This window comes from Mixophyes fleayi, chromosome 5 (assembly GCF_038048845.1).
Source record: "Mixophyes fleayi isolate aMixFle1 chromosome 5, aMixFle1.hap1, whole genome shotgun sequence".
Lineage (NCBI taxonomy): Eukaryota > Metazoa > Chordata > Amphibia > Anura > Limnodynastidae > Mixophyes > Mixophyes fleayi.
In genome coordinates this window covers 198337399-198359624 of record NC_134406.1, presented here as the reverse complement: position 1 = coordinate 198359624, position 22226 = coordinate 198337399, and the positions used below count along the sequence as shown (strand labels likewise).

General features: G+C 41.2%; 1 protein-coding gene across 3 annotated transcripts in view; it reads left to right on the top strand.

Annotated features, from left to right (window-relative positions):
• The first annotated feature begins 5948 nt into the window (after positions 1 to 5948).
• The window catches only part of DOK6 (docking protein 6), a 584401-nt gene continuing 568123 nt past the window's right edge, over positions 5949 to 22226 (top strand). For all 3 annotated transcript variants that reach the window (XM_075213248.1, XM_075213247.1, XM_075213249.1), the window contains exon 1: positions 5949 to 6454. In XM_075213248.1, the coding sequence (XP_075069349.1) occupies positions 6389 to 6454 (66 nt within the window). In that variant the 5' untranslated portion in view covers positions 5949 to 6388. The remainder of the gene's footprint in view (positions 6455 to 22226) is intronic.

The window sequence follows — 22226 nt, the reverse complement described above, 5'->3', positions numbered from 1 at the left end:
CCCTCGGATCCTGGCAAAGCGTACGAAGGGCTACATCCACAAGAGCTACATGCTTGGTGTAATCGCAATGGCTTACCAGCTCCTCCCTCACTTTCTCCAGCTGCTTCTGCAACAGCCTGATCAGGGGAATGACCTGACTCAAGCTGGCAGTGTCGGAACTGACTTCTCGTGTGGCAAGTTCAAATGGCTGCAGAACCTTGCACAACACGGAAATCAGTCTCCACTGCGCTTGACTGAGGCGCATCCCCACTCCTTTGCCTATGTCGTAGGTGGCTGTGTAGGCCTGAATGGCCTTTTGCTGCTCCTCCATACTCTGCAGCATATAGAGGGTGGAGTTCCAGCGCGTCACAACCTCTTGTTTGAGGTGATGGCAGGGCAGGTTCATGCTTTTTTGATGTGCCTCTAGTCTGCGGTAGGCACTGGCTGAATGCCGAAAGTGTCCAGCAATTTTGCGCGCCACCGCAAGCATCTCCTGCACACCCCTGTCACTCTTGAGGTAATGCTGCACCACCAAATTAATGGTGTGGGCAAAACATGGGACGTGCTGGAAATTGCCCATATTTAATGCCCGCACAATGTTACTGGCATTGTCTGACACCACAAATCCCCATGAGAGTCTAAGTGGGGTAAGCCACTGGGAGATAATTTCCCTCATTTTCTCTAATATGTTGTCAGCGTTGTGCCTCTTATTAAAGCCTGTAATGCACAATGTTGCCTGCCTTTGCATGAGCAGCCATTTTGTAGATGCTGCTACTGATGCAGCTGTTGCTGTTGCTGCGGAAGGGGATGCATCTACCCAGTGGGCTGTCACAGTCATATAGTCCTTCGTTTGCCCAGAACCACTTGTCCACATGTCCGTGGTTAAGTGGACAGTGGGTACAACCGCATTTTTAAGAGCACTGAGGACACTTGATCGTACTTCTCTGTACATTTTTGGTATCGCCTGCCTAGTGAAGTGGAATCTCGAGGGGATTTGGTACCGGGGACACAATACCTCCATCAACCCTCTAAATCCCACTCCACTGATGGCGGACACCGGGCGCACGTCTAACACCAACATTGCAGTTACAGCCGCAGTTATACGCTTTGCAATAGGGTGACTACTATCGTATTTTGTGGTCATGGCAAACGACTGTTGGACGGTCAATTGTTTTGTGAAAGACTTAGCGGTCTTACGACTTCCCCTCTGGGAAGATGACCGACTAACAGCAGCAACAGCAGCAGTGGCAGTAGTAGGCGTACCGCTGCAGGATTCCTCGGATGAATCCCGTATTGAGGAGGACTCAGTCTGGCTGCTGACTTGGGCTGCAGGACTGAATCTGATGGAGATTGTGGAGGAAGTTGACGAGGAGGGTGTTGCTGGTGTGTATCCAACTGGACCACGGGATTTAGGTGTCCCTGTACCGATGAGGGTCCTAGCCCCAGTTCCTGAACTAACCACTGAACTATGAAGGTTATTCAGGTGACGTATAAGGGAGGATGTTCCTAGGTGGGCAAGATCCTTACCCCTGCTTATTTGAGCTTTACATAAGCTACATATGGCCATACATTGGTTGTCTGGATTTGGATAAAAATAACTCCAGACCGAAGAGGTGCATTTTTTGGTCTTCTGACCAGGCATGACGATGGGCTTTTTCATCCCATGGACATCAGCTTTTTCCCCCCCTGGTGCCTCATTTACAATAACCACATCACCATCCTCATCATCAAGTTCCTCCACAGCGCCAGCTACATCATCAATAGCCTCCTCCCGAGCCACCTCTTCCCGTACAGTGATGGGAAGGTCAGGCTTGACAACCACCAACACCCTTGGACTCGCCTTGGGGATTTGTGATAATTTCTCTTTAGAAGGCAGAGTTGTTTGCTGTTTTGTTGCTGACAGCATAACTCTCTTCAATTTTTTGTAGGGGGGGGGAGGAGGAGGAGGGCTAAGATCCGTGGGTGAAGCTGAACCACTAGTCATGAACACGGGCCAGGGCCTAAGCCGTTCCTTGCCACTCCGTGTCGTAAATGGCATATTGGCAACTTTACGTTTCTCCTCAGATGATTTAAAGTTTCTCTTTTTGCTACTTTTTCTTAACTTGGGCTTTTTGGATTTTACATGCCCGGTACTACGAGATTGGGCATCGGGCTTGGAAGACGACGTTGATGGCATTTCATCGTCTATGTCATGACTAGTGGCAGCAGCTTCAGCATTAGGAGGAAGTGGGTCTTGATCTTTCCCTACTTTATCCTCCAAATTTTTGGTCTCCATTATATGTAGCACAAGATACTGCAGAATGTGTGAACTTGGTAATATTGCAGTACCAATGGACTTATACTGCTGGATTGGTTTTGCAAATTTGGTTATAATTATTATATATTTTTTTTTTTTTTTAAATTTTTTATTTTTTTTAACTTTTTTTTAATTTTTAAAAAACTTGGGAATAGTGGGGAAAAAACTATGCCCTTAGAAGCACAGAGCACAGAGCACTGGACTGAACAGGACACGGCACAGGACCCAGCAGCACTACGGAACTCAGCAGGACAGAGCACAGGACACAGCACCACTGGACTGATACTGCAGAATGTGTGAACTTGGTAATATTGCAGTACCAATGGACTTATACTGCTGGATTGGTTTTGCAAATTTGGTTATAATTATTATATATATTTTTTTTTTTTTAAATTTTTTATTTTTTTTTACTTTTTTTTTATTTTTTAAAAACTTGGGAATAATGGGGAAATAACTATGCCCTTAGAAGCACAGAGCACAGGACACAGCACCACTGGACTGAACAGGACACGGCACAGGACCCAGCAGCACTACGGAACTCAGCAGGACAGAGCACAGGACACAGCACCACTGGACTGATACTGCAGAATGTGTGAACTTGGTAATATTGCAGTACCAATGGACTTATACTGCTGGATTGGTTTTGCACATTTGGTTATAATTATATATATTTTTTTTAATTTCTAATTTTTTATTTTTTTTTACTTTTTTTTTATTTTTTAAAAACTTGGGAATAATGGGGAAATAACTATGCCCTTAGAAGCACAGAGCACAGGACACAGCACCACTGGACTGAACAGGACACAGCACAGGACCCAGCAGCACCACTGACCTCAGAAGGACAGAGCACAGCACACAGCACCACTGGACTGATACTGCAGAACACAGCACAGCACAGCACAGCACAGCACAGCACAGCACTGCACAGCACTGCACAGCACAGCACAGCACAGCACAGCACAGCACAGCACAGCACAGCACAGCACTAAACAGCACAGAACTAAACAGCACAGAACTAAACAGCACAGAACTAAACAGCACAGAACTAAACAGCACAGAACTAAACAGCACAGAACTAAACAGCACAGAGGACCACCTAACACACCCTCCCTCTACCCTGATCAATGCCCGAGTGAAGATGGCGGCGACTAGCGGGGAATTTATAGGATCCGAGTATCGCGAGATCCGACAACGGGATTATGAGTCAGAGCCTCAGTTTCACTTTTGAATTTGGCGCCAATACCCGGATCTGTCTCGGATCCGACTCGGATCCGCAACGTTCGGGTGGGCTCGGATTTCATAAATCCGAGTGCGCTCATCCCTATTTTAAAGTGACAGGTCTATTATAATAATAGTGATTAAGGTGGCAGATACTGTAGGAATGTGAAATTGATGAAAATAGTATGTGCATGTTCATCACGTATGTATTTTCCTCCTCTTTCGCTGACAGGGGAAGGAGAAAATGGCTAAATTAAGTGTTTCAAACTTGCACTCATGAAGTTAACAAGATATCTACTTTTTCTGCTTACTATAACTTCCAGAAATGCTTGCATCTTAAACTTTTCCCTCTCTATCAATACAAAACACTTATAATTATGTGTTAGAAGCACCTTTTTAACAGTCTATATATACAAAGGGGGCTGATTCATTAAGGAAAATAAAGCAAAAAAAAGAGTAATTCTGCATCTTGGCAAAACCATGTTGCATTGGAGGGGGGAGGGGTACATTTAAAATGTAATGGCAGAATTATAGTTGGCATAGGGCATGTCCTAGATCAACTTTAAAATTCAGTGTACAAATAAAGCTATCAAGTATTTGTGTGCTACAAGAAAACACAGCCAGTAATTATCTTATGTGCAAAATAATAAACTAATTTGCACCCCTTGCATTGTAACATGGTTTGTCCTTGAAAAAACGTACTGCTTTTTTGCCTTACTTTCCTTAATGAATCAGGGTGAGTGTGTGCGCATGACAGCAATAATAAAAAAAATGCTATTCATAGTTCCTACCTACTATCCCTTTTAGATTACTCATTTGCAACTTGTAGATTTTTCCCCCCAAAATACTACTCATTTCAGCTTGTTTATGTCCTAATAGAGCCTGGTTTGTGTAAAATGCATCCCAATGAAACAATAGTCTGACTCCTGGGGGTAAATATATGAAGCATTGGTTTCTGCAAGTCGTCAGAAATCATAGACTTTGCAGGGGAAATTTAAAGCAGCAATGACTTTTAAAGGCAAATTTGCCTTTATAAAAGAAATGCCGCTTTAAATTTTCCCTGCAAAGTCGTCGATTTCAGACAGAAAACGATGCTTCATACAATTCTCTACACAAAGTCTCAGTTGATGGTTTTAAGACACCGGTCAGAGGAAGGCTGGCAAATTTTAGCCCTGGGGGCAGGGGAGGGAAGGCAAATAATAGCCCGGGGGACAAGACTCGACTCAGCAGCATATTAGGAAAAAAATGCAGGTGGCCCAGTAAACCGGCCCAAGGTAGCCCAATTTAAGATGGGCCTGGGGGGCAGATGCCCACCTGCCCCCCAGCCCAGTCTGCCCCTGCTGGGAGACAAGTCTCGACTCAGCAGCCTATTAGGAACATTTTAAAGGGAAAAAAAACAGGAGGTCCAGTTACCCAGCCCAAGGCAGCCCACTATGGGACCGGCCCTTGGGACACATGCCCCCTTGCCCCCCAGCCCACCCTGCCTTTGACACCGATGTAGTTTAATGTTAGAGGACAGATACACTATGCCATATTTTGCAGTATGCAACGCTTAGCACTCTAGCGTACCATATCCAACTCAGTTCTCCTCAAGTGTGGTCTTTACAATACTTTGCTGCGGGCAACCACCATCACTTGATTCAGAATGCAGCAGACTTTATGCACCTTGTAACTTTACATTTTTTATAAAACCAAAGACTTTTTGCTGTAATGTAATTGTCAGAAACCAGCCAATTTTTTTATGAGAACTGGTGGTATATAACAGTGATCAAGAAAATGCAAGTTGAGATGTTAATACCCAAAGATACATTCTGTAACATTTTAAAACATACTTTACTTCAGCATTTTGAATGTAGAATGGTTTACTGATGATCACTATGGACAAACCTCCAAAATCTTATTTTGCAATTTAACGTTAGACCTCAGAATCCCCTAAATTCTGAAAAGCTCTGAAATCAAATAATTTATTTTATTTCTAATAACAGATGCCTGTGAGCACTTTTTTGTCCATATAAGAAATAAAGATTCCACATAACCATACATTTTAAATTTTATGCTAAATCATTTCATGTGACAATTTGTGCTAAACTTAGTGAGTGGAGCGGAGAGATATTATGAGTATCATGTGGATAATTGTTGAAATAGTCATAGAATAAAATAGCAGATTAGGCTATGTTACAAATCTTTTTGTGACTCACATAAATTACCATCATTGGAACAATGAAACCAAAGAATACATAATATAAGTGGGTATGAAAATATATTATTCACATTCAATTATGAAAAGTGTCTTGCTTTGCTCACAATAGGGTTTTTTTTGTCTTATTCTAGAGATAATCACCTATTCTACATTGCCTTTTTTTTGCAATTTAGATATTCAGTAAAGCATGCTTGGGGAAAAGGAGGGGGCTGAACACTGACACTGAGTGGCTGCTTTTGCATTGAGCGCCTGCTGTTGGACTCCTAGACATAGAGACAGCTGAGCCAGTTAGCTAGTGCTGCTGTTGGACTCCTAGACACAGAGACAGCTCAGCCAGTCAGCTAGTGCTGCTGTTGGACTCCTAGACACAGAGACAGCTCAGCCAGTCAGCTAGTGCTGCTGTTGGACTCCTAGACACAGAGACAGCTCAGCCAGTCAGCTAGTGCTGCTGTTGGACTCCTAGACACAGAGACAGCTCAGCCAGTCAGCAAAGGCTGATGCTGGAGTACTTCACAGAAACAGCTCTGCCAGTCTACAGCTGGACTCCTGGACACAGCCAGACTGTCATCTATTGCTGTCGTTGTTGCTGTGCTGTCTAACACTTGCATAGCTTGGGGAGGGTGAATGAAGCAACCTTTAACTCTGCAAGAGAAACTGAGAAAAATAGGGCATTTAGAGGGACCACGCTATTTACCATGGCATCCAACTTCAATGATATTGTAAAGCAAGGTTATGTAAAAATCAGAAGCAAAAAGCTTGGGGTAAGTCTCCATTTCATACTATCTGCTCATTCATGATTATTTTACTGGATCTTGCTATACAGTGTTTTGTGATAGACATTTACTGTACTATCTTTAGCCACTTCAATGTATACTGTATATTCCATGGGGAGGGATGTGTATGAGTAGATGATTTGCAATCATCGGCATTTGTACAGCAAGTGTCGCTGGCTTTACTTCCTATGTGAGAATACGCTAACATTTGCGCTAAGTCTTTCGTTTTACCTTAACGTTAAAGACAGAAGACTGATTATTTGGTTTAATTCAGGGGAGTAGCATTGGCAGGCACTTCAAAGCTTTTTTAATGTGTTGCTGTGGACATCAGCCCTTGAGTGGATTAAGGATAGTCTAAAGAACGGACCCACATGGGAATTTTTTACTGTTTAAAAGAAACTATATTGTATTAGGGTGCATTGTGCATTGCATGGTGAAGATTAATATACTTTTCCACAGATTTAAACAGTTGATTAGCAGTGTAAAAATATTAAAGATTTGGAACTTAAATGCCGGTTTATACACCTGAGGAAAATGTATTTTATTATATATATATATATATATATATATATATATATATATATATATATATATATGTAGATTAAGCATATATGCCTTGTTTATTATGTACTCAGGAGTTTTACTGAACAAGCATTGTTACTGCAAACTGTTCAATCTGTCTATTTTATTACATTCATTCAGTCTAAGTGAGCACATAAACAATGGATGAGGGATGAACTTGTTTTGTGGAAGTGAAAAGGTAGACACTAATGCTATGATGGTTATCTTATCTTGGGCACATGGCTGAATGATTAAACATCTGAGTTGGACTGTGTGATGCCAACAGACAGGCGACAGCAGGCTGGAAGCATAGTCTAGCACCTGTGTTATCTAGAGAACTCCTGTCAAATAATGAACTGCTTCCCCAAACTGTGTCAGATAAGCTAGAGTCACTCAGAAAACTAAAATTCCTCAAGTAGCTTGGAACTAAACTACATCTCTTATCATCAAAATAAATGATTACAGCAGTAACATAGATACTTGGCATACTGCAGGAATTGCTTCTATTGTGCTTGTTTTTCATAGCCATTTAAATGTATCTGGTATTTTTTAGCTGCCTAATTATTCTTGTATGCATTAAAAAACGTATCTATTTTAACCTGAATCACCATACATTTGGAGAAAATAAGATAGATAGATAGATAGATAGATAGATATGTAGATTTATATGTTTACCATGTTATATACAGGCGTAAGGACATTGTTTAGAGTTTCAGAAATCAATGTTCAGGCCAGAACTGAATTCTTAGGAATACCAACTCACCCAACACAGTTTGTACTCACTAAAAAGTAGACATTAAATAGAAAAAAGACAAGATTGCTACCTAAAAATGTAAAAATATTGATGATATTTGGAGTTTTGCTTATCATAGTTTTGTTAAAACAAATGAAGATTGGGTAGATAAATACAACTTCATATTCCTTATTTTTGTTGCAAGGCACAACAAATGTATTTATTTTCAATATTTTACTTTTGCCAAAATAAATCTACCGTCATATTTCATAGTGTCTGTTCAGAAAAACTAGACACCAACCACCAGTGTGATGAACCTTATAAAACAAAATTTCAAAAATATTGCTTTGTGATTAAATATATAGCATAATAATGAAAAATGTACACGATAACCACAGTAAAGTTTATACTAAGCACAGATAGAACAGACTTCGTTTGACATTCTGAGGTGCCCCATGGTGTCATAGCATGTCACATATAATCACCATTGGCTCCAATGGAAAATAATTTAACAGATACTAAAGAGAGCAAAGAGAATCAAATGCTGCAATAAATACTGCTGCATCTGTAAAGTAGACGCAATGTGAATTACATGTATTAGCCTACATCACAGAAAAGGTCCAATAGTAGCAAACAAATGTATATTTGTAAATAACATCTAAGGTTTGGCTTTTCTAAGTTTCATATTAATTAGTTAAGTATTTTGTGTACATTTCAAAGTCGCTTTTTTTTTTTTTTTAGATAATATATGATTTACTCATTGTTCCTGCATTTCTATTAAGCCAGACTTTTCATATCAGGAAATGATTTCCCAATGTTGACGTGTGGAAGTAAGTCAACTATATGCAAAGTTTCTGGCTGTATTTGTGTCACTGTGCACCAATTAATTCAACAAGATGTATTCAGGATCATTTGAACACAGCATCACCTTTGCAGAAACAACTTTTTTTCTATCTTAAATCACCATTTAGAACCATTTAAATTCCCCATTTAAAAAATCCAAGACTTTACATAAATTCAGCAAAATAAGTATTACACGGCACGCACATTAATATATTAACATAAATATATATTATTTCCATACCTAGTACAAATAGCACTGTGATAATGTGATGTGTCTTTAATTGTATTATCCAAGAGATTAATTTTTGAGACAAGCTAATCTAAGCAGAAGATTTTATGGTATATCATACCAAGGAATGTAGGTGGCTAATGACATTTTAAATGTCAATGGAGCAATAAAAAGTCCTATAAGCTGAAGGCTTTTAATTAGCCCCAGACAGATATTCTTCCATTGAGACGGATGTGCTTTTTCTTACTATGTGCCTGAGAGTATTGGACGCAAGAGATATATTGACATATTACAACACGAAGGATTAAAACTACATTACATGATTCCGCACTGTAAAATCAACTGTAGGTACACTCAAGGATGAGCTGATGACAGAATGAAGTGCATTATTTCATCTGCTGTGAAAATCAGTGACTCACTGGCTTTATTGTTACAGGGATGAATCCTTTTCTCTTGATGTCTTCCTTAATAGAAAAGATCACCCGGGTTACCAAAATGAATTTAGCAGGAACACTGTACAGTGCTGAATGCACAGGCTTAATGATGCATTCAATATTAACCTTCTGCAACTGTATACACCTGTCGCAAATCCTTTGGGATTGCCTATCCATTTACTAGTGACAATGGCAAAAATGAGTTTTTATAAAAATTATTTTGTGTAGTTTTCATGCTCAAATGCAGAGGCAATGGCCTTCATCCTATTTCTGTTTGTCATGTTCCACAATGTTGTACGATAGTTGACATCTGAGCTTCTTAAACCCTAATCTTAGTATTTAAAGATCCTCAATAGTGAATTTAGAATAACAAAAGAGTAGAGCACGACCAAATTCTAGTAGCAACACTTCACTTTAATGGAGTTTATTGGAGTAAGACCATCAGGCTATGCTTTGGAGCATTAAGCCTCTGCAGCTTGAAAATGAAGGCTTATTCTATTGAAACTTTGATGATACAAATGGAGTACATTTCTTCGTTACAGATGGCACAATCAAGCAATCCCTGAACTGCTATGCTAACCTATCCACTTCATCGTATTCCTATGTTCCCTAGAGCTGTGCTACATTTGTATGTATAATTCCAATAAAATTAATTGACTGTTTGCAACAAAATAATGTGGTTTTCTTGTTTTCCTGATACTGATACATTTTACATTCTGATTATTCAAGCTGATATTTTTAACCGACATTTTAAAAATCTACACATTTCAGTATAGTCAAATATAAAAGTGTGTGAAGCAATCCTTTTTTCAATGAATGACCTGACTAAAACCAGTTAGATTCCTAAATTGTTGTCATAATGTGTGTTCCTCAATTGTTTGTTGATGTAATTGTACAGAAATTGTATTGGTCATTTGTAAAGGAAAACAAGTTGATGCTTGCGGGGATTAGTCTGTGAGTTGGCCACTTGTTCAGTATTTGATTAATAATCCTTCCCTTTGTGTGATATTGATACCCATATTATGGTCAGTGAACCGTAGATTAAAAACTAATGGATTACACTGTCTGTAAAATAAATGTCTGCAGGACCATGCCTAGCAAGAGTTTGGACCCGTTGGAAAGTGACTTAGTATTCTGTTAGTTAAGGCATTTAATTAAACTTGTGCTTCTCAAAACATTTTAGGGAGGAAGTATCTCCTTTTAAGCAGTTGTGAGTAGCTTCATCTTATAATCCCTTGTAACTAACCACATTTTGTGCCTGATGGTGAGTTAGGAGCAAAGCTTAGAAAAGGAGCAAATTTGCACCTTGTCAAAACCATGTTGCATTAGAGGGAGAGGTAAATTTAAAATGTAGGAACAGATTTATAGTTGGCATACGGTATGTCATAGATCGACTTTAATTTCAGTGTAAAAATAAAGCTATCAAGTATTTGTGTGCTACATGAACAGACAGCCAGTATTGTACTTGCATGCAAAACAAGAAATCAATTTATATCCCTAATATGGTTTGTTCAGGTGCAAATTTGCTCTTTGTTTTTGCTTTGCTCCTAACTCAGCATCAGGTCCTTTGTGTTTTATTTGGTTAGGTGCTCATATCAAATATTGTTAAGTGACACCTAAAAATGTTATAGCTTTAAAGAAATTCAGTAAATCTATCATAGGAATAAATAGAGAAACTCTCCAGAAATTGCACTGTCATTGTGTTATGGATTCTGGTTAATGAAATCCATCATATGACATTGATGTATGATAAAACGGAGCAATTATTTTTAAAATAATAACTATACGGATATAAAATAACTGCTATGTTTATGCTAAAACAGTCAAAACAATAAAAATACATTTATACTTTGTTTAGCATTATATATAAAATATATGGAATCATGTTAAATAACCTACATTTCTCTACGGAAAAATGGACTAATGTGTTATTATAAATATTTTGTTGATGCACTTCTGTAAGTCTGTAAATGCTCAAGCGTTTTACATTTTCTCTGAAGATCATCTGCTTCAAAATAGCCTATTCCATACTTGCCCACATTGGCAAGTTGTTTCCTGGGAGGCAGGTGGGTGTGTGGGGACAGGGTTCGAAGAACCGCATCATTAGCCCTGCCCCCAAAATGTTGTCAGTATTTTGAACCAATAAAAATGGAGCGGGGTCACGATGAGCCCCCACCACCTCCGTAATTTAACAGAGCTGGCTGGGATACGGTAGAACTGCCTGCTCTCCTGGGAGTCTGGGATAACTCCCAGAAATTTGGGAGTAGTAGGCAACTATGGCTTATTCAAATAAAGAACTGGTAGTTGCTCAAATCAATTTATAGGCTATATCAGGTGCATGAAAGGGTGGGGTTTACTAAAAGGAAAAAACAGAGACAAATTCCCCCAGCACACTGCTATAGCCAGCAACAGATCTGCTATTTCTACTGTAGATAAAAATGCAAAAGTCTCAGTTGCACACATTTGCAAATGTATGTTGAAGCCACCCACCACGCCAAGGTGCTTTTGCTAATAGGGTGGTCCTACTCTAAACAATGAGAGTCCCATATATTTGGGCCATACATATGTGTTTTTAAATTGAGAGCTAACTTACCAAAGAGGTACCCCAGAGACCTCCAAATAGCAATCCAATGTCAGTACTCCCCCTCAGCTACTGACACCAACATGCCTCTCAGACAAATAAAGAACTGGCTTATTCCTCTTCTCTATAATGACTATCTTTACCAACTTTCCTTTCCATAACTACCATTTTTATTTATTGCAGCTCTTACAGTAGATTGTATGCCTATGTGGACAGGGCACCTTTGCCTTCTGCTTTAAAGTACACATTTGTAACAATTTAAAATAGCATTGCTTTCCTCAGCAGTCGTATTAGAATGTATTAGATTGTAGCCATTTTTTTATATTATCTTATATACTTAATATGTTTTCATTTAATTACATTTTTGTGAAACTGCTACAGTTGAGAAATACAAACTTTGTCCTAAATGCAATCTGATTGTCTTCTAAATCTTAATAAGAGAGATAATCTGTTTATTTTCTTCTTTCGTGTTGTTATATCACACAATAAGCTAAGCAGAGGTGTCCATACTCAGTCCTCAAGGGCTACCAAAGTTCATATTTTTCAGGATTTCTTTAATCATGCACAGGTGAGTTAATCTATTTGCCTGGGTCAGTAATTATCACACCTGTTTCTACAGACAGAAATCCTGAAAACATGTACTGTTGATAGGGAACGTTTTGCATTTATCAATTGCTTTGTAGAATGGTATATGCCAGTTTGAGGCACCCTTAGGGTCTCCATATTGTCTTCAAGGCACCCCTAAGCCAAAATCATTACATAACAGTCCCTCCTTTATCACTCTGTGCCCTCCTTCATCACTCTGTGCGCTCCTTCATCATACTGTGCCCCTTCATAATCACACTGTGTCCTATCATCATCACACTGAGCCCTCTGTCAGGCTTTTGCTCATCAATCACAGTTTCCCCTTCATCATTTTTCCTTTTATTTCACTGTGCCTTTATCACACTGTCCCTTTCATCACAGTGTTGCCCTTTTGTTCCTTTATTTATCTTTTACTTGTCCTTGTATTTTCTGTTTTTTGTTTTTTCTTCTGTTCTAGCTTAACTTCCGTCTGCGCCGCTCCTCACTGAAAATGTCAGAGTTGTTGACGTCATGCCCGACACACAGTGAGAAGGGAGCAGCAAGGGGGGAGGAGGATGCCAGATCCAGATGCCGCTGTATTGGTGTCATGAGCCACTGCGGTACTTGCGACGGCTCACCTGCTGTTTCTGTTTGCGTCCTGGCTGCCTGTCTGACAGCAGGGTTATCACATCTGGCCATGACGTCCTGATTGCCTGGGCAACAGCCAGGACTCTCCTGTCAGACTGACCATGTCCCAGCATCAGGGCATAGTGCTGTCTTCCTATTGGCTGACAGCATTATTTAAGGCAGGAAGAACTTAGCCTCCCTGCCAATTATAGCTCCAGTTCAACACTTTGCTGACTAGCTCCAGGTTGTTCCTGTGCACGTTCTGCTCATATTGACTGACTTCTGTTGTGACCTTTGCCTGTATACTGGACCTTGTTTACTTGCCTGTTGCCCTGACCTCTTCCTGAATACTGTCCAAGTTAGTCCTGTCTCCCGCTATTGCTAGAGGAACTTCCTCAGGCACACTCAGCAGTGGCGATAGTTACACTCATAGGTGGCACCCTCAGCTTGTACCATGTAATTGGGATGAGCAGATTCTCGGAAGACAGTGGTAGGTCTATCATATCCACAAGGAGTTTGCATTCGGACAGCTTGCCCTGAAACAAGATGTGGAAGATGATTTTCTGCTCAGTCATAACTTATTTTGTTGGACAGCCGCTTTGAGGTAAGTACTGTTCTTGTGTTTGTACTTGCTGTTGCAATTGTTGCTTTGTAACAGGATTGAGAGTTCTGGTGCAGCATGACAACAAACACTGGGCAGGTGATGGTAAACCATCCCATGGTGTATTTTTTAAGTTAAGCAATGCTGCAAAGATATTGGCGTTATCACGTGTGCATTTTTCCAGAAGGTGTTTGGCTGAGTGTACAGCTCTTTCTGCTAGCCCATTGGATTGAGAACAGTGGGTGCTGCTGGAAGTGTGTTGAAAGTTACAGGTATTTGCAAACTCTTTGTGCTCTCTACTCATGAATTGCATGGCATGTTAAAAAAAAAAGTGTGTCTTTCCTCCAGCCGCGGCAACTATTAAACCTAGTACTGCCAGCCTACTGCTGGTTACGTGAAAATCGGGGAAAAATTTTCTTGGGGTGTCCCCGATTTTTACATTACCAGCACTAGGCAAACCAGCGGAGGTGGGTGGCACTATAGCAGGGGGACACGCGGCTGGGGTCCCCCTGCCATAAATGCAAATCAACCCCTGGCAGTTCAGTGCTGGGCAGGATTCCCTAGGAAGTGGGCTTCGCTGAAAAAAACAAGCAGGCTCCCACTCTAGGGACACCCAGCCCAGTGCTGGATGATGGGTGTAGGGTAATAACGGCGAATTAGTAGTTATAAAAACAAATGGACTGGTTTGTCCTTATGGCAGGAGGACCCCTGCCGCATGTCCCCCTGCTATAGTGCCACCCACCCCAGGCTGGTTTGCCTAGTGCTGGGGTAGGAGGCACTATAGCAGGGGGACACGACTTTCATGCAACCAACAGTAGGCTGGCAGCACTAGGGTTAATAGTGGCCAGACGGAGGGGACCACATGCTTTTTTTAAAAAAACCTTTTCTATTTTTGCACTTTTGACAGCTGCCTGACCTCTGGCTCTATAGGTAGGGCAGTGTAACAGTGATGTGTTTACTAATCACGCTACTAGGATGCAGCGTGTTGTATTTAGCAATTTTTAAAGCAAACTCAGGAGAGTTTGCTTCATACATTTGAGACTTGTATAGCTAGAGTGGCAAACAGTCAGAACTTTGATCTCTATCGATTTTGTTAATAGTGATATCGACAGAAACACATCTCTGGGGATTTAACATCAAATCTCACTTTAATACATCAGCGAGATGAAACACCCACAATAAAATCGCTGGATTTTCAAATCGGACCTTCATACGTTTACCCCTTGGTGTCTGCAAGTGTATTGTTTTTTAGAATTATATATTGTTTATGCAGCCTATTCAGAAGTCCCATAGTAGTATTAGCAGAGGGTTATAAGGTAGAAAGCACAAAGAGCAATAGAAGTCAAATCTGTGACAAACTCAGAGATATCCGAAAGTTCAGGTTGCACCTCTTTAACCTGTTTTCCATATTATCCAGTTGCTGATTTTTTTCAAGGCTTTCCAGGCACTGTACTTGTGTACGATTCTGTTCCTTGTCAGATGCAATTATGTCTATATTATAATCAGTGTGCCTGTCTCATTTAGGATTCTGCTGGCCCAAATCATTAATCTGATGGAGTGAGCCACTGCAGCAGTTCTGTTTTATACATTGCCTGCTCTGAACATAAAAGAGCAGGGATATTGTTTATATGGTGCCATGAAGATGGAGAAGCAAGCGCATTTATGAAGTCCATTGGGCCAAGATAGTAAAGGCAAAAGAGGGGGGAAGACAGCAATGCTGGAAGGTGCATTTGCATAAGATAGTGTTGGGCATTTACCTTCTGTTTGCAGGTATGTTTTTTAAGTATACATTCTGAAATTACCCTGGATTCACCCTTATAAATATTATTCATGTAATGTGTATGTAAATAAGTAAGTTAATGTCAGTCACCATGTATGTAATGCCATTTAAAGAGTATGCTATGTAGAGGAAGAAAAAAACAAGAGCAATACAATGCAGATACATTTATTGCAGCAATAAAAAAATATATCCTTGCATATATTACTTATGGTATCTACATAAACATTGGTAATTGATAATTATGGAAATTGAGATTAAACTTAATTTGCAAATTTAAACCTGTCATTGTTACCTTAAACTTTCTCCATAGGGCTTATGTTTATTATTCTTTTATTTTTTATATTCAATTTAAATAATATGATAAACTGAGAATTTGTATATGATAATTATGTGAAATATAATTATTACGCTTTTTTAATAGCGGAGGAATGGTGTTTCCTCAGTTAATTATATAACGGTGTTTTTTAAAAAAAACTATTTAGCATTCTTGAATTCCCCTGCATGTAATAAAACAGCTCTTAGTATTTCTAAAAAAAAATATATTGCTATTCACGAGCAGTGCCATTAATGTGTTAATTATATGGATATGCAAATTTAGGAACAAAGTTTAAGGTTATTCTTCTTAAAGTAATGTACTTAGTAAAGATCGTGTCTGTGGGGATTTTCAAGATAATGGCCCTGTTTCAAGCTAGAATTTTCCTGTGCATTAGTCCAGTGTGATTAAGAGTATAATGAGGCAACATTCGGCTGGTGAACACATTATCCCTGGAGGATTATTACACCACCAGTGTCTTACTGCAATCTTTTTAACTATGCAAAGTTCACCACAACTATACAAGGAGACAAAAGCAAACATAAGTAAACATAGCATTTTGGGTTTTTACATAATAATGGCTTGACATTTTTTAACTTATTGAATTGCCTTTGAGTAATTATTGTTTAGAAGTGAAGACATATTTATATTAATTATATATTATTTCCAAATGCTTTCTAATAGCACAATGTTTTGATTCAGTTCTGAAACTAATGAAAATAGCAAATTAAATATCTCAGGCATTCAATTCTAAGTTGATGTGTGCAGATGGAACAAAAAGAAAATTGGCACACTGTGCATCAGGGGCGGATCTAGAAAAAATTTCTACCCCGGGCGATTTAGGGGGGGGGGAGGGGCATTTAGGCCCAGCCCTCTTTCTGACTTCTAAGCCTGCCGGCGGCTGCACACTATGTGCAGGTCCGCTCGGCAGTGACAATGTGCTGCCCGGCTGCTCTGATTGTGTTTAAAACACAATCACAGCAGCCGGGCAGCACACTCTCACTGCCGAGCGGACCTGCACATAGTGTGCAGCCGCCGGCAGCAAGCCCCTGCTAGGGGGGCGGGCGATTGCCCCGATCGCCCCCCCCCCCCCCCCCTGGATCCGCCACTGCTGTGCATGCATACAACGTGTGTCCATATTTTGAGTTCCATGCATTTTGCACATGCTGCTTCTTGCACTTGTAGAGGCAGATCAGGGGCATTTATGTGTAAGGTCAGTGCTGTAAGGACATGGAAACCCAAGTCAAACTCACCCCTTAGAAATGTGTCCAATTTTGACTAAAATGTATATTTGATATACACCTTTCAGTAGGCATATCTTCACACGTCTATAGGCCTGGGGGATGTTTGCAAGTTGATGGTGCTGACAGTCAAATTTTTGCACTAAACTCATCTATACGCTAGAATTAAAGTTTCATTTATTTCAAAAGATGCGAGACTCAAAATCCAGCCATAGAAATGTAAGTGTACAGATTTGTTTTGTATACACAAGTCACAATTTTTTCGTTCAACTCTAAATCAGGCCATTAATTTTATCATGATTACCGACTGTATACTTTCTATTCTTTAATATGCGCTGTGGATCACTTTTGAGTTTATATTTTCAACAGAACATGCACTTAGCATAAGCATATCAAGTTTTTTGCTGTAAGCAAGCACATCTCCAAAAGACTATAGAATATACAGCCAGCCTTCATACCAAGCTAACTTTACTACTTGTCAATGTCATGTCATACTTGATAACTGCGCAGGGCTGAAAGCTAACTTCCTTCACGGTGAATAACAAATTGTGACTTATATCAATGGTGCCAGTGGAGAGTACTGGGTTGCTCAGATGCCAACCAACCTGTAGCAAGAATAACCTTTGCCGGGATACAAAGCCCCTGGGAAACTGAGCATTCAGGGTGGGTTGTAGCTGCAAATAATGGAAGAACCGGGAGTAAGGCATAGCTAAAGAGGTTCTTAGTTGTTCAAATAACCATGACTGTCTATGTATATTTGACCAATGGTATGTACTCCAGCTCTCCTCCACAACACAGTACCCTCCAACTTCACCACCTCCCTGAAACTAGGTCTAAACCACAGGGGAGTGTCCAGTCCTGCCCATCAGCTCCCCAAGAGGGCATGTGTCACTGACCAGATCATGGAAGCCTGCCGTATTATAGGAGCCACACCACTGGGGCTGTGACTAGTCAACAAAACTTGCACTGATCGACAGGAGGGGTCTGTCTGCTTGCCCAAAAAGTGCCTGAGAGCTGTGTCCTGGGAAGTACCAAGCCAAGGGACCAAATTTGTAAGCTGAGAAGCCAAGTAATACATTTTAAGATTAGGCATTGCAAACCCTCTAAAGTTTTTGGTCCTGCAAAGAGTGTTAAAACACACCTTTGCTCTCTTCACACCCTACACCAGGTAAATTAAATATTTATTAATATTCCGGAACACATGCAACGATAAATACACAGGGGAATGTTGGAGGGGTATTAGTATTTCTGCTAAACCATATTTAAAGGTTATACCTAACAGTAACTGTAAGAGGGAGTTTCTGCCATGTATGGCAGAATATTTAAATATTCAGTTATCGGGTCAATATTAAGTTTAACATAGTCACACATATGGGTCGCCAAACATTTGAACTTATTAGTCCACAGAGGCTGACAGGATATAGCACCCGGCGGAGGCTGCCACCCCAGTGGAAAAACACTGATTTGTTCAAATTGATCTAAAGGCCCAAATAACCTTGGGAATGACCCCATTGAGCCTTATGGATAGAATTTTTGTGAGTATTTTGGCATCAGTAGTGATTAGGGAAATAGTGAAGTACGAATCCGGATACAACATCTTTCCCAGGTTTAAGTATAAGGATGACTATGACTTCAGACAGGGATGGGAGAAGTGAACCATACTCCAGCAAATGGAAATAAGTCTCTAACAGTTTGGGAACACGGAACTGTCTATACTGCTTATATACCTCTATTGGAATACCATCACTTCCTGGGGCCTTACGATTGGGAAATGAAGAGATGGCTGCTGCAATCTCATTTTCAGAATCCAATCCAACAGGTCAGCCAACTCTTGCGACAGTCGCGGGAGTTTAATGCCACTCAAATAAGCTAGTTGGTGTTTACTGAACTTGCGAAGAACATAGGTTACTGTAGTAATCAAAAAACTCTCCCGCAATTTTTTCACCTTAAAACTGCTTGTTATTACACTTGTCCATGGTGTCTGGGATTCTCTTTGAGGACAGTTCATCCCTCGCTAAACAAGCCAGGTAGCTACCCTCCATGTTACCCTGAAAATATTGATTATGTCTGGAGAAATGAAGCCTCGGACAGTGCCTGTAGCCAGTTCAGTCTGTCACAGACAGTGCGTGAACCTATATACAATACCTCTAGTTCCCGGCATCGCTGCTCCAGCTCATCCTCCCTCTGCCTTCTAAGTTTTGTGATTGCCGCTAACACATCTATAAAGGTACCCCTCATAAATGCCTTGAACGAGTACCACAGCACAGCTGGGCTGACCTCTACCAAGTTATCATTGAAGTATTCCTCTCAAATTCAGTTTCCAGAACTGTAGACGCCGCTCAGCCCTAAGGTCAAGGTTGGTCAGAATTGGGGATTGATCGAGATGCCCCTAGGAATGTAATCTATCCCAGAGACCAGGGGAACCAGACTGAAAGATGCAAGGACCATATCTATTCTCAATAAGGAGTGGTGAGTATGGGAGTGACAAAAGAAGTGTCTGACATCCAGGTTCCTAAATGAGTTTGCCAAAGTTAGTCGTTCTTCTGGGGACTGCAAGAGGATCCTTGTGCCACCGATCCAGGGTTGCATCCACTACATTTTTGAAATCACAACATCGGTGTTGAGGCCACAAATGAGTCACCTTTGCACAAGATATCACTACTATACGGGGGTGGGATATAAATAGCCAGCACAGTCAGTGGGGCATAATTAAACGAGGTCCTAAGTAAAGCGTATCTACCCACTGGGTCAGTCTGTAGCTGGCCCAAAACAACGTTAAGCTGTTTCCGGACTAACACTGAAACACGTCTAGAGTATGTGGAAAAAGTGGCATTAGGGAGAGAAAATTGCCACCTGTAAGGTGGGTCTCCAGGAGACCCACGACATCAGGATTGGACTTTCTAACCTGGCTAAGTACCAGCAAGCGCTTGATCTTGGCGCTTAACCCCCTAACATTCCAGGCGAGCAGACAGAGTCCCCCCCTGGGCAGGCTTACTCACGATTAAGTTGGCCATTAAAGTCTATCATCCTGATGAGAGGCAAGGCAGCACTTCCTCTTCTGAGAGTTGGGAGTGGGGCTTTCCATCCTCAGCCAGCCCTGAGCAGCAATGAGCCCATTACTACACAATACATTATTCTGGAGGGTGCATAGGAAGACAGTTCATCCTGATTAGTTACAAGAGCACATAAGATAAAGTGACCGACAATTATTCCAATAACTTTTCCCAACCCACCCTGTACACCTATTCTAACTAAGGCATACCTGAATCCCTTCAAAAAACAAAACATCCCCACGGTTACCCCCTAAATCCTACAGGAGAAAACCTTACATCCCCACTATTTACAAACAGACAGAACCTACCTCCTCTAGTATAGATTCTTCCACATTCATAAGAGAAACATTTAAGCATGCCAGAGTTGCAGACCCATCGATAACTAGAGTTCAAGCATATCTGTACCTGGCAGGTGGTAGTCTTTCAAGTGTAGTCTACCTACGTGGTGGTGAAGAAATGGGATCTGCCATCCGCTGTCACCAGGAGCCTAGAAGGAAACAACTAAGTATAAGGGAGCTGGTGTTCCTGCAGCTTCTTCTTTATCAAGGTAAATTGTAAACGAGTCTTCTGAACTTCCGCTGCAAAGTCTGGAAACACCATGATTGTTTGATTCTCAAAGCATATAGAGCCTTATTGTTTGGTCATCCAGAGAACCGCATCATGGTCCTTAAAGTGTAACAGCTTGACAATGAAGGTGCGGGCTGAGGCACCCGGCTGTGGGGGCTGAGATAGCAATCAATGAGCAATGATCATTGAAGTGCAGGGAAAATATCTCCCTGTCAAAACCTTTTATGAGCCAGTTCTCTAGAAGCAATTCCGGGCTATTGCCCTCCACACTATGTTCAGCCCCATATATCAAAAGTTATTGCGACGGAGCCTGCCCTCCAGATCCATCATCTTCAGGTGGCACTAGTTGATCTGTGCAGCCAGACCCCTAATCTCACTGCAAAGGGGGTCAGTAGAGTACTCAAGATTAGAGAGTCTATGTTAAACTTCCTCACTCTCTCCCGCATCTTCTGAAAGTCATGGCGTATGAGCTGATGGTCGGCCTGCACCTCCCCAATCTTGTCCATAGCCCTCTTCTCGGAGAAGGTGATGGCATGCAGGACTTGTTGTCATGCAGGACTTGTTGCAGAGAGGGGGGATTCCCCTGTGTTTGAACATCAACACCCGAATAAGTATTGGTGCATACAAATAGAACAAGCACAATGCAGTCATGCAAAAAGCTGGGGATACTCACTGCAGCTGAAAAGAGATGGTTTCATATGCAAACGTCCACACATGGCGGCTGTAGGCTGTTGCACTCCTGGATCCTCTCCCGCATGTTATATGTGCTCTACGTTCAGCTGCAGTATCTAGGAGGGGCAGAATAAAATGCGGCAGGTTAATTTGCCAGATCAATTACCTCCAGGAATGCGGCACTGGCTACTTTCCCTTTATCACTGTCAAGATGGCACCTGCACTAGGAAGGAGGGGGGAGGCACCAAGCACTCCACTGCCAGGGCCGAGTGATCCACAAAGGGGGGTTTGCCAATATAGTTCAACATGGGGACACAGGAGGAGGGGGGAGCCCATCAATCAGCACCATTAGTCCGTGATCGCTGGATAGTTCTCCCTTCCACCTCGATGTCAATGACTGCACCTGGAGCAGCGCTTCCTCCCAAAGGGTGGGCACGAGAGCTGGAACGACATGCCCACACCCCCCAAAAGCAAGCAAACAGGTGGCAGCAGGTATCAAGGGTCTGCGGGGTAAGGCTGCCGGCAATATTGGGACCACATCCTGTGGGAAGAAGGATGATATAGTAGGCAGTGGTAGTCAATATCACAATTCTGAAAATGACAACATCGAATAGCCCGACATGATGAGTCAGAAGGTGTCATTCACAACAGCGTGGTAATAGTGACAGCTTGAAAAGGAGACTTCAAACATTTTCGACAAATGAAGAACCCGGCAACCTACAACGACATGAGTTTCAAGGGCCCCACTATGATTCATGCTATTAAGCTGAAAATTTAAGGAAGTGCCGCCTGTACAATGTTCTTTGTAAAGCCTACAACATTGTAGAGCCGGCACCTCCTTAAATCAAAATAACTCTGGCTCACTTCTGCATACCTCCCTATGAAGTCAGCAACCAGGTCACTTACCACTATCACTATAGTGGCATAACTATTAAATACAGTAATTGTTCTGTTGCGAATC